Source organism: Oncorhynchus clarkii, chromosome 18 (assembly GCF_045791955.1).
Source record: "Oncorhynchus clarkii lewisi isolate Uvic-CL-2024 chromosome 18, UVic_Ocla_1.0, whole genome shotgun sequence".
In the NCBI taxonomy this organism is placed as follows: Eukaryota; Metazoa; Chordata; class Actinopteri; order Salmoniformes; family Salmonidae; genus Oncorhynchus; species Oncorhynchus clarkii.
The window spans coordinates 48299201-48312427 of record NC_092164.1 but is presented as its reverse complement, the minus strand read 5'-3'; the positions used below and the strand labels follow the sequence as shown (position 1 = coordinate 48312427).

Here is a 13227-nt window from a genome sequence, read left to right as displayed (position 1 = left end):
TTTCTCCTCTTTTAAAAATGGGGTTTTCTCAATGTTTACTTTTGTAATTTACACATATTGAGTGTGAAGCTTCAAATACAAGGATCCAGGTTTAATCTATCATGATTTTTTTAAAGTACACCACAGGTAGGACAAAATAAAAACATTTTCACAACAGAAGACGTTACATCCATCTTGAAATTTGGAAATAGTTGTAAACACTAGAAATATGGGTCCTATCTCCGGGTTTAGGTCGGAACTTCTGCTGTTCATGCATAGAATTAGAACCAATTAGTCATTCTAATTCTAGAACTAATTAGACAATCTAATTCTATGGTATACAGTCAGTTCTCACTATAGGGATGTCACACCAGACTACTGATGTCCTATAGTGTCCAGTAGTGATGATATTATGTTACACCACAGTACTGATATCCTCCACCTCGTTGGGCTTCACAGGCTTGCTGGGGAGCGACTTGAGGTACTCCAGGTGTCGCCGGGCATCCTCCTGGTTCTGCCGTACGTAATACACAACATAGGAGATGACCATGGCAAACCAGCCGAACATCGTCACCAGCATGGCGTAGTCTGTGGTCCTCTTGGCCAGGTTACACAGGTCTGTGTCCACCGCCAGGAAATGGCGTCCCTCCTGCTCCTGGAGCTCGGAGCTCCGGCAGAGGACGCGTGCAGCCGCCTCGTGGTTGTGGGCCATGCCGCCCAGTGCCTGCTGCAGCGTGCAGTCACAGTGCCAGGGGTTGTCGTCCACCAGGACACGTGCTTTGAGCCTGGCGAACGCATCCTTGTGCACACTAGTGATGCGGTTGTGTGAGAGGTCGAGGACCTGCAGTGTGGCCTCCACACCACTGAAGGCGCCCTCCCCCAGCGTCTCCACAGCGTTGTGGGACAGATTGAGCTCCCGCAGCAGCCTTAGGCCCCGGAAGGCGTGGTCGGGGACGGCCATGATCTGGTTGTGGTCGAGGCGGAGCACGGCGGTGTCTGGAGGCAGGTCCGGGGGGATCTCTTTGAGCCGGGACCCGGTGCAGGTGACGTTGAGGCCAAGGAGCAGCCCCAGGGGCCCCGGGCCGAGGTGGAGGCCAGGGTCGGGTCGGGCCCGCTGGCAGACGCATCCCTTGGGACACATGGAGGCGGAGGGGAAGCACAGGGCCATGAGGACCAGGCTCTGGAGGAGCAGGCACATGGGGATGGAGCGGGACAGCCACATGTCCAGGGGAGTCATACTGGTGGGGACCACCAGCCCTCAGCATCCCGCCAAGAGACAGGGACACCACACCACTGGACCGACCCAAGAAGCAACAGACAGGCCACGGCTCATACCAAACACTCCATACTGGAGACTGATGAGCCTCCACCAACACACACCGTCTGTTCAGGCCTAACAGGGCCTGTCACCAGTTGGACTCATGCTGTAATCACACCTGAAATGAAACAGATAGAAGCATTAAACAATATAAAAACTGCTTAATGAAGTTTTGTAAGTTCTTTGAACTACTTTTTTTTTTGGTTGATTTTTTTGTTGAATTTGACCCCTTTTTCATGGTATCCAATTAGCTACTATCTTGTCTCATTGCTCCAACTCCCGTAGGGCTCGGGAGAGACGAAGGCTGAATGTCATGCATCCTCCGATACACAACCCAACCAGCCGTACTGCTTCTTAACACAGCGCGCATTCAAGCCAGCATTCAAGCCAGGGAAATCCTTGTTTCATCGCGGACCAGCGACTCCTGTGGCGGGCCGGGCGCAGTGCGCGCTAACCAAGGCTGCCAGGTGCACGGTGTTTCCTCCGACACATTGGAGCGGCTGGCTTCCGGGTTGGATGGCGCTGGGTTGTGTATCGGAGGACGCATGACTTTCAACCTTCGTCTCTCCCGAGCCCGTATGGGAGTTGTAGCGATGAGACAAGATAGTAGCTACTAAACAATTGGATACCACGAAATTGGGGAGAAAAAGGGGTGAAAAAAAAAAGAAAAAAAAGAAAAGGTTGGTGGAGATCAGTATGGAAGAACTTGACTGGCCTGCACAGAGCCATGACCTCAACCCCATCGAACACCTTTGGGATGAATTGGAACGCAGACTGCGAGCCAGGCCTAATTGCCCAACATCAGTGCCAGATCTCACTAATGCTCTTGTGGCTGAATGGAAGCAAGTCTATGCAGCAATGTTCCAACATCTAGTGGAAAGGCTTCCCAGAAGAGGCTGTTATAGCAGCAAAGTGGGGGACCAACTCTATATGAATGAGCTCTCTCATGAATGAGATGTTTGCCGAGCAGGTGTCCACATACACAAAAGACTGAAATATAAAACAAAACCGTTTGACATAGAAACACAGGGTTTTCTGCATTTATTTAAGAAATATGTTTATTCATTATGAAATTATAAAAATATTAATACAATTCCACCCATGAGGCCACTAGAGGGTGATCTAATTGCAGGAAAGGGCTACAACAACACATCCTTATGAACACACACTCTTTACTGAGACTTGACAATAAGCATGGACCTGTGAATCTTCCTGTCAATCAAACACTAGCCAGCTACAACTATGTTATTTATTTAGTCAATTAAGAACAGATTTTTATTTACAATGAGGACCTGTCAAACATGTACATCTGTGTAAGAGTGAGAATATAGTAAGTACACAGTAATGGGCAGTTAGATAGGAAAAGCGAAGCAATGTTTATTTATGTTCCCATTCATGACATATGATTGGTATCGTTAGTAAAACAAACACACACCTACTCTATTGTAAGCTTGTGTACTGTGGATAACAACACCACATTGGTTCCAAATGGCACCCTATTCCCTATGTAGTGCACTACTTTTGACTAGGGTCCATAGGGAATAGGGTGCCATTTGGGCCTCGATCTGATAAATGCTAAGTACAGTGGAATGCAGCAGGCTGGTTTCATCAAGCCCCCCTCATTCTCCCTCTCTCACACTGTAATGCCACCTTCTCATAACAGATCTTTGCCTGCAGAACATCACATAGGGAAGAAATTCACTTACAGTACAGGAACTCTACATTGACCAAACTGTACAATACAACCCTATTCAATCATAAAATGCTATGCAATTATTTTCTGTCGCATAACTTTCCCCATATCGAGATCCTACCTATCATGTTTATAAACACATGCTAACACGCAGTGCTTAATTTGTAAATTGGGAGGTCCCGGAACACATAGTGAGCGCGAGAGGGGCGGTTACCCAGGGAGCTCTAAGTTACTGGAACACATTGAGAAATAAAGTGACTAACACAATGTGGCAGCTCAGCAGACAGAGTAAACAGCCATGTAGCCTACTGTCTGTGGTGGTTAAACAGACAGCACTCTCCAAGGAGCTGATTTATTCAAAGCATTTTAGACGTCATTGCAGTATGCCTACATATATGAGTGTAGCTGCGGGGCTTACACAAGTCAGAATCAGTGTACAGCGACATTTTAGACGTCACTGCAGTATGCCTACATATATGAGTGTAGCTGCGGGGCTTACACAAGTCAGAATCAGTGTACAGCGACATTTTAGACATCACTGCAGTATGCCTACATATATGAGTGTAGCTGCGGGGCTTACACAAGTCAGAATCAGTGTACAGCGACATTTTAGACGTCACTGCAGTATGCCTACATATATGAGTGTAGCTGCGGGGCTTACACAAGTCAGAATCAGTGTACAGCGACATTTTAGACGTCACTGCAGTATGCCTACATATATGAGTGTAGCTGCAGGGCTTACACAAGTCAGAATCAGTGTACAGCGACATTTTAGACGTCACTGCAGAACACCCGCCATATGCAAATGCACACATAGTCAGCTGTGGGGCTCACAAGACCCCAATGTCATATCATTTTCAAGACATCAATGTAGCAGTAGAACAAATATCACAATATCAGACTATAACTTCAAATAAAATGCATTACCGTAGACTCTATATAGGCCTTCTGCCTATGTGATAATATGAAGCACATGTTCAGATTACCTTCACAGTACAGAACAAGTTTGTAAAGGAAAACAATTTTCCTACCTTAGTTTTCAAAACCTCCCACAATGACTCTCCCCATGTCAAGTTCATTTAACTCCTGACAGTCAATTTCTTGCTCAAAGCCATGAGCGGGCCTGTGTCAGCGACGTTTAGCCTCCTTCTAAGGCTGTTGTGAAGACTCTGGCTGTAGTGTCTATTTTTTCATTTTGAGGGTTGACTATAACCTGGGTGTCCTCTTTAGCCTCGTCTACAAGGCTTGCTGCCACCAAATGTGCCTTGGTTCAGGCATATTCAAAAAATAATAATAATAATTCTGAGGGCTCTTTGTTATTATTTTTATGTCAAAGGCAGAGGATGTTACTGTACATTCCACCCTCTCTTTTGCTAGCTAGTTGAATCCCTCCAGTCATTTCTAGACTGAGGCTCCTCCCTACCTTTTTCCATGTTGTACAGCCCAGCTTTGAATTCTGCATGACAAGCCCTTGGTTATACGTTTGTTGTTCTTGAGCTGCAAATTGCACCTGCTTCGAGCTCTTCGTCGGGGGCTGTGCACTGTCCCCCCCCAGCTCCCCGTCTCCCTCTCCCGCTGAGTCACACTCGCTAGTAGGCCTACTAGGTAGTGCAGGTGCCGGTGGTGATGCTGAACTGGCGGGATTAGCAACGCTGCTAGCTCAGGCATCACCATCAGGAACAGTTTGCCCCTCACTCCTCTCCTCCGGCACTGACAGTTCTCTGGCTCGTTCTGGGTTCGATTCACCATCTTTCTCTGGATTTTTGGACTTGAAAAATGTCATCAAACTTGAATGCCTTTTTTTTATCAATTTTTTTATTTGTCTTTCCCACGTTTCAAATTCAGTAGGGAGACAACTAGCCTAGGCTACGTGACGTGATTACGTAGGGACCTCTTCACTAGTTGACCACCACTACCCAGACCTGTGTCAAGATCAGTTACTTACTCCACCGGCCTCCCCATAACCTCTATGAGAAGGTCTGGAATCAGTGTGGCAGGATAGGATGATTACACAGAAGGATCACCACGCTTTTACATGATGGTCTTTCTGGGGGGCGGGAGAAATAACAAGGCAACTTGATTTAACACTGATCGCTTTATTAGAATGTCTACAGTGTGAACAGTGAAACAATTAATAAATCATGCTGTGAGAGGTACCGGATCTGGGCAAATAGGTGCCGGAATGAACAAAGTCAAATCTGAGAGGTGCCGGATCCTGTTCCGGCAGGATCCGGCTCAAATTAAGCACTGCTAACATGTGTCTGTCAGATCTCCCTGAGGTGTTGATAAAAACACATTAATTACCGAGCTCGAACAGGATAAGATCGTGAAAAATGTATCTACTTAAGGCATATGATCAATTCTGCATCAGATTATGTACAGCTTTCCTATACTGCCCAGCAGCTTGATGGGAGGCATTGTAGGATGCTCTAGAATGCAGTGATTGTTAATGGACATGGGTGTCTGCCCATTTCTGGGAAAAAGAGATACTGATAACCATAGAAATAATAATAACCTATGTAGGTTGAGGGAGCAGCCCTGTCTCTCCCCACAGCCTGTGTTGTTTAATAGAGCCTATGATGATGAGAGAAAGAGAAAGAGCGAGAGAGAGTGAGAGAGAGAGAGAGAGAGAGAGAGAGAGAGAGAAAGAGAGAGAGAGAAAGAGAAAGGTTTAGAGAGAGACAGAGTGATGGAGATAGGGAAGCATCTGTGTTGTCTGTATGAGGCCGTCTTCCCCGTGAGCACCAGGCACAGGGGCTCAAGTGAGTCTAGGTTCAAATGTCAACTGCCAAAAAGCTGAATTGCTGCAGGCATGTCATCCATCATCGACGAGTAGAAAAATGGCAAAGCAACACAAGTGACAGTTGGTATCCACAGTGACAAGGGATTTTGAATGCATCATCTTTAGAGGCCCTTGGAGGGGAGAATATAGGCTGTGTCACTGGGAGTGTGTGAGCTTTGAGTCCTTTCAAGTCCAATGACTGACTGAAGTCCTACCATCATTTTCAATTCAGCCTGGCTGAATTCAGCTGGTGGCCCTCTCCTGTCTCTGGTCACAGTGTACAAGGTTGTTCACATTCTGGGTTAAAATAGGCCCCTGTGAACTCAGCCGCGAGGCAGCGACCATTTCTATTTTTGGCACCACTGAAATTTTCATTTCACAAATTAAGAAGGACATGATTGCCCTGTTATTCAGATTCAGTGGAACCATTAAAACGTTCATAAATTGAATAAAGTGCTTACTTTATACATGCAGTCTTTCTATTATCATATTGGTTAGCAGTATGGTTTTGAAAATTGTGAAAAATCTGACCAATTACACTATATATGCAAAGATATGTGGACATCCCTTCAAATGAGTGGATTTGGCTATTTCAGTCACACCCGATGCTGACAGATGTATAATATTGAGCACACAGCCTTGCAATCTCCATAGACAAACATTGCAGTAGAATGGCCTTACTGAAGAGCTCAGTGACTTTCAATGTGGCACCGTCATAGGATGCCACCTTTCCAACAAGTCAGTTTGTCAAATTTCTGACCTGCTAGACCTGCCCCGGTCAACTGCAAGTGCTGTTATAGTGAAGTGGAAATATCTAGGAGCAACACAGGTTCAGCCGCGAAGTGGTAGGCCACACAAGCTCACAGAACGGGACTGCAGAGTGTTGAAGCGCGTAGCACGTAAAAATCGTCTGTCCTCGGTTGCAACACTCACTACCGTGCAAAGCTTGCCTTCATTGGACTCTGGAGCAGTGGAAACGCATTCTCTGGAGTGATGAATCATGCTTCACCATCTGGCAGTCCGGCGGACAAATCTGGGTTTGGCAAATGCCAGGAGAACACTACCTGCCTGAATGCATACTGCCAACTGTAAAGTTTGGTGGAGGAGGAATAATGGTCTGGGGCTGTTTGTCATGGTTCTGGCTCCTTAGTTCCAGTGAAGGTAAATCTTAATGCTACAGCATACAATGACATTCTAGATGATTCTGTGCTTCCTACTCTGTGGCAAGAGTTTGGGAAAGGCCCTTTCCTGTTTCAGCATGACAATGCTACCATGCAGAAAGTGAGGTCCATACATGTAGTGTATCATGTCATCAATATCAACTTGGATTTTTGTAAAATAAATATCTGTCATCATACGATTTTAAGGAGTGGAGGCTGGGCAATGGATTTTTTTACCATTACTGGAAAAAGAGCAATCTTTAAAAAAAATCTGATTTTTAAATGCATTTACCCATGAACAAAAATATAAATGCAACATGTAACAATTTCTAAGATTTTACTGAGTTAAAGTTCATCTAAGGAAATCAGTCCACTAAAATAAATAAATTAGGCCCTAATCTATGGATTTCACATGACTGGGAATACAGATATGCATCTGTTGGTCACAGATAACTTTTAAAAAAAGGTACTGACATGGATCAGAAAAGCAGTCATAATCTGGTGTGACCACCATTTTCCTCATGCTGCGCGACACATCTCCTTCACATAGAATTGATCAGGCTGTTGATTGTGGCCTGTGAAATGTTGCCCCACTCCTCTTCAATGGCTGTGTGAAGTTGCTGGATATTGGTGGGAACTGGAATACGCTGTCATACATGTTTCTCCAGAGCATCCCACACATGCTCAATGCGTGACATGTCTGGTGAGTATGCAGGCCATGGAAGAACTGGGACATTTTCAGCTTTGAGGAATTGGGTACAGATCTTTTCGACATGTGGCAATGCATTATCATGCTGAAACATGAGGTGATCTCGTCACGGTATCTCTGTGCATTCAAATGGCCATCGATAAAATGCAATTGTGTTCATTCTCCGTAGTTTAAGCCTGCCCATACCATAACCCCACCGCCACCATGGGGCACTCTGTTCACAACGTTGACTTCAGCAGACCGCTCGCCCACACAACACCATACACGCTGTCTGCCATTTGCCCAGTACAGTTGAAACCGGGATTAATCCGTGAAGACAACACTTCCCCTGCATGCCAGTGGCCATCGAAGGTGAGCATTTGCCCACTGAAGTCTTTTACCACGCCAAACTGCACGACGAGCACACAGATGAGCTTCCCTGAGATGATTTCTGACAGTTTGTGTAGACATTCTTTGGTTGTGCAAACCCACAGCTTCATCAGCTGTCTGGGTGGCTGGTTTCATACGATCCCACATGCGAAAACGCTGGATGTGGAGGTCCTGGGCTGGTGTGGTTACTCGTGGTCTACGGTTGTGAGGCTGGTTGGACATACTGCCAAATTATCTTAAAACTATGTTTTAGGCAACTTATGGTAGAGAAATTAACATTTAACATGAGACATTAAACTTGAGACATTGTGTTGTGTGTCAAGACAGGATTGTGTTGAGGCACAAATCTGTAGCATTGAAGGTCCCCAAGAACACAGTGACCTCCACCTCCAAGTTTGGAACCATCAAGTCTCTTCCTAGAGCTGACCACCCGGTCAAACTGAGCAATTGGGGTAGAAGGGCCTTGGTCAGTTAGGTGACGAAGAACCCGATGGTTACTCTGACTGAGCTCCAGACTTCATCTGTGGAAATGGGAGAACCTTCCAGAAGGACAACCATCTCTGCAGCACTCCACCAATCAGACCTTTATGGCAGAATGACCAGACGGAAGCCACTCCTCATTAAAAGGCACATGACAGCCCACTTGGAGTTTGCCAAAAAGCACCCATAGGACTCTCAGACCATGAAAAACAAGATTATCTGGTCTGATGAAACCAAGCTTGAACTCAATGGCCTGAATGCCAAGTGTCACGTCAAGAGGAAACCAGGCACCGCTCATCACCTGGCCAATGCCATCTCTACAGTGAAGCATGGTGGTGGCAGCATCATGCTGTGGGGATGTTTTCAGTGGCAGGGACTGGGAGATTAGTCAGGATCGAGGGAAAGATGAACGGCGCAAAGTACAGAGAGATCCTTGATGAAAACCTGCTTCAGAGCACTCAGGACCTCAGACTGGGGTGAAGGTTCACCTTCCAACAGGACAACGACCTTAAGCACACAGTCAAGACAACGCAGGAGTGGCTTCGGGATAAGAGTCCAGACTTGAACCCGATCTAACATCTCTGGAGAGACCTGAAAATAGCTATGCAGCGACACTCCCCATCCAACCTGAGAACTTGAGAGGATCTGCAGAGAAGAGTGGGAGAAACTCCCCAAATACAGTTGTGCCAAGCTTGTAGCGTCATACCCAAGAAGACTTGAGGCTGTAATCGCTGGTAAAAAAGTGCTTCTACAAAGTACTGAGTAAAGGATCCGAATACTTATGTAAATGGGATATTTCAATTTTTTATTTTGAATACATTTGCAAAAATGTCTAAAAACCTGTTTTTGCTTTGTCATTATGGGGTATTGTGTGTAGACTGATGAGGGGGAAAGCGATTGAATACATTTTAGGAAAAGGCTGTAATGTAACAAAACATGGAAAAATTCAAGGGGTCTGAATACTGCCCAAATGCACTGTACTTCCATTTGTTTTTTAAAACCGGTACCGGTTACCTTCAGATGAGTCCCGTGACACTTGTGGGGGTCGTTTACATGATTTACCAATTTTCGGGATGTCTCGGGATGTCTGACAAACACCGCTCTAGCTCTGCCACCTTTCACCACAGATGAGGAAGTGTTACACTGGCGGATGCTGTGGATTGCGATGCATCCAATGCAATAAAAGCAGATATCTCTAGTTTAAACTGATGGATTTTGATGGGGATTTTTTTGTTATGTAACTTAGATTGACATACCGGTGCGTCAATCGACTCTAGGGGGTTAATCATCTTCTGTATATGCCACACTTTTCAAGTGGATGGATTATCTTGGCAAAGGATAAACGCTCACTAACAGGGATGTAAACACATTTGTGCACAAAATTGTAGAGAAATACACTTTTTGTGCATATGGACAATTTCTGGGATCTTTTGTTTCAGAGCATGAAAAAAGGTCACGTGTGGCTCAGTAGGTAGAGCATGGCGCTTGCAATGGCAGGGTTGTGGGTTCAATTCCCATGGGGGGCCAGTATGGGGGAAACGTACAGTGGAGATCTGCATGGAGGAATGGGCCAAAATACCAGCAACAGTGTGTGAAAACCTTGTGAAGACTTACAGAAAACGTTTGACCTCAGTCATTGCCAACAAAGGGTATATAACCAAGTATTGAAATAAACTTTTGTTATTGACCAAATACTTATTTTCCACCATCACTTGCAAATAAATTCATTAAAAATCCTACAATGTGATTTTCTGGATTTTTTTCTCTCATTTTGTCTGTCATAGTTGAAGTGTACCTATGATGAAAATTACAGGGCTCTCTCATCTTTTTAAGTGGGAGAACTTGCACAATTGGTGGCTGACTAAATACTTTTTTGCCCCACTGTAAGTCACTCTGGATAAGAATGTCTGCTAAATTACAAAAATGTAAACATGACGCATTTATATTTTTGTTCAGTGTAAATTGGTCTGTAATCACAATCTAGCACGCACTCTAGAACTGGGATGGACTCCCAATCAACTACAATCATGCATGGGCTTTGTAAATAGCACTTAGGCTATGTAGTGGCTGCTCAATCATTTTCTCCCCAATGGGCTTGTAAGTAAGCATTTCACAATGCGGTCTCCTGTTGTACCTGTTGTATATGGCGCATGTGAAAAATAACATTTGATTTGATTTGTAAGAGCTTTGACTTCCAGGGATGTCAACCAAAGCCTGCATGTGAGGCTATTTCCTATGACAAATCTCAACACGGCAGTAAGGATGAATCATGAAGTAAAGAAAAATAAAGGAATCCATCGCAAAACACTGTCAGACTGGAACTATTTAGCCTGAAGACAAATGAATGGTCCAAAGTTCAATAAGATATCTCTTGGATATGACCCTACCATAAGGTCAGAGAATAAATTATGTCAATTGTACTATACATTTACAAAACAATCACTAGAATATTATGTAACATCAATGTTATTACTGTAATAATTAGTGCTACTACACAGGTCTTAGAGAAATGTGATGTACACCATCATTGTATTAAAAGGCAGAGTAATTTGATTGGTCCAAGACTTGGAGTTGAAATGTATTTTGACACAACGTGACCCTATTTCTATCATTTATTATAGCATATGGCCATTCTATTACTTAAGTTGCATGTTCCTGTCAAGGCCATACTTATGGGATAGCATCAACATGAAATTCAACAAAGATGTGGATGCATCCAAAATGGCACCCTATTCCATACACAGTACACTACTTTTTACCAGAGCTGTGGTGCACTACATAGGAAATAGGGTGCAATTTGGGATGCAAATTTAGACCTAAAGCGGACTTGCCTACTGTGTTTTCTTGATCCATATAGTCCTACATCACTTGATACATTTTGTGATAATTAAATAAACATCATTATTAAGGATTAACTATTTATGCAAATAGTCTTGAGCTGGATCTGGGGATTTCGAATTACCATAGAAATGGGCCTGAGCAAATAATAGCCAAGCTATTCCTCAAACAAAATAATCTGCAAGTGTTATAAACGGCATGGCATAGCATTTCCCAAACAAATAAACCATGCCCCATGGTAAAGTATATGATTTATGAGTAGCCAAGCATACACAAAGTTGTAAACTTTTTTAGGTAGGCCTATAGGTATGCATGTATGCCTTTAGTTTATCGGTTAAATATTATCATTATGATATTCCTAGATTATATTATTATAGTATGAGTTTTGATATGATATCATGAGTGAACATCTGCTGAACAATTTCCATATGAACACTAATGATAAGGAGGACACCCCGCAGTGTGAGCCTGCTCGTCATCAAGGTGAATTTCTTCCTATAGCGCACTCCGTGGCTCAAACATCAACCGTTAACCCTGCTCTCGAGCTCGGCGCCTGAATGCGACGTACTACAGGGTACCCGGCTCCCCTTTTCTGACCCGCGCAGCTGTTATTTTCTACATGTAAAAAAATCACTGCCATGATTAAACTACAGTATTTCATTGCGGCATTAATGTAAAGATGTCATCCATGGAACTATGTCATGTTCAAGTATTTACCAAGGACATAACAGCAATGTTATTGCAGGTATCCTATAATACCATTATTCTAATACAGTAATAACAATACATTCGATATACCTACCTACAATAAACAATATTTGAGTGATCAGAGAACATCAATGTAGCTGTGAAGCAACAAATTGAATCGTCACATGACACATGAATAATAATATTAATTTAAAACATGGTGGATTTTGAAATAACCCCAAAAAATGATATATATATAACGACCCCAAACCCATCTATTTTCCTTTTTTTCCCCCATAATCTGACTAACAACAATCACCAACTGAAAAGAAAAAGAAAGGTGGAAAGCCAGCATGAAAATTAGCTCATACATACGTATGTGTGTGTGCTGCGCGTGTAGCGGAGATGCGGAGCAACAGGCGACATATGTTTCCATTCTCACCTGCAATAAAAACAACCGTCAGTCTCTCAATTTCCGACTTTAACATTCTAAACGGATCGTTCCAACGCAATCTTCCTTCTCCAGTAGTTTCCTATCCTCGTCAAAAATGTTGGAATAGCGCAGTTGAAATTCACATTTTTACAATTGCTTGTTGCTGCTCGGTATTGAACGTGAAAGGAGTGTGACTGAGCTCAAGCTGGCAAGGGAGGGGTTTGCGAGACGAGCACTGAAGGCGACAGTGTTCACCCGGAGCGCGCGCGGGGATGAACGGTCAGTCAGACAATAGGTGTTGCCTCAGTGTCTGTTGGGTTCGTCTGACTAATTCAATCCACTTGTAATATATCATCAGATACGTTCGGTCTTTTGCATCGTCGTAAAACTAAAAGGAGAGCTGTTGAGTTAAGACAAATTGTTGGTGCATTTCACTGTTAGTCTACACCTGTTGTTTACGAAGCATGCGACTAATACAATTTGATTTGATTTGTGTCCGCGGTCAGTCATCCCACTCTATCTGCATAACACTTAAATCAGTCAATGGTAGAAATATTATCCAAAATATTGCTCTTTCGGTGATTCACGTTTGAATTGTAGTCTATCACATTGGTCCGCATTTGAAAATATCCTATAACTAAAGACTTTTCTGTGACTATGAGTCTGCTCACACAGCAAGTGGCCTACAGGTAGCCTACATAATGTGATCAGGAGCCCACATTTTCCATGGTACTTAATATGTAGCCCACATTTACCATGGTACTTACTGTGTAGCCCAC

At 43.9% G+C, this 13227-nt stretch overlaps 1 protein-coding gene across 1 annotated transcript; it reads right to left on the bottom strand.

Moving 5' to 3' along the window:
• Positions 1–394: 394 nt before the first annotated feature.
• On the bottom strand, positions 395–12627 carry LOC139372684 (leucine-rich repeat-containing protein 3B-like). The gene is made up of 2 exons (XM_071112469.1): positions 12458–12627; positions 395–1415 (listed from the first exon to the last, which is right to left on the bottom strand). The coding sequence occupies exon 2, from the start codon at positions 1214–1216 to the stop codon at positions 395–397; it is 822 nt and encodes a 273-aa protein (XP_070968570.1). The 5' UTR covers positions 1217–1415; positions 12458–12627.
• Positions 12628–13227: the final 600 nt, after the last annotated feature.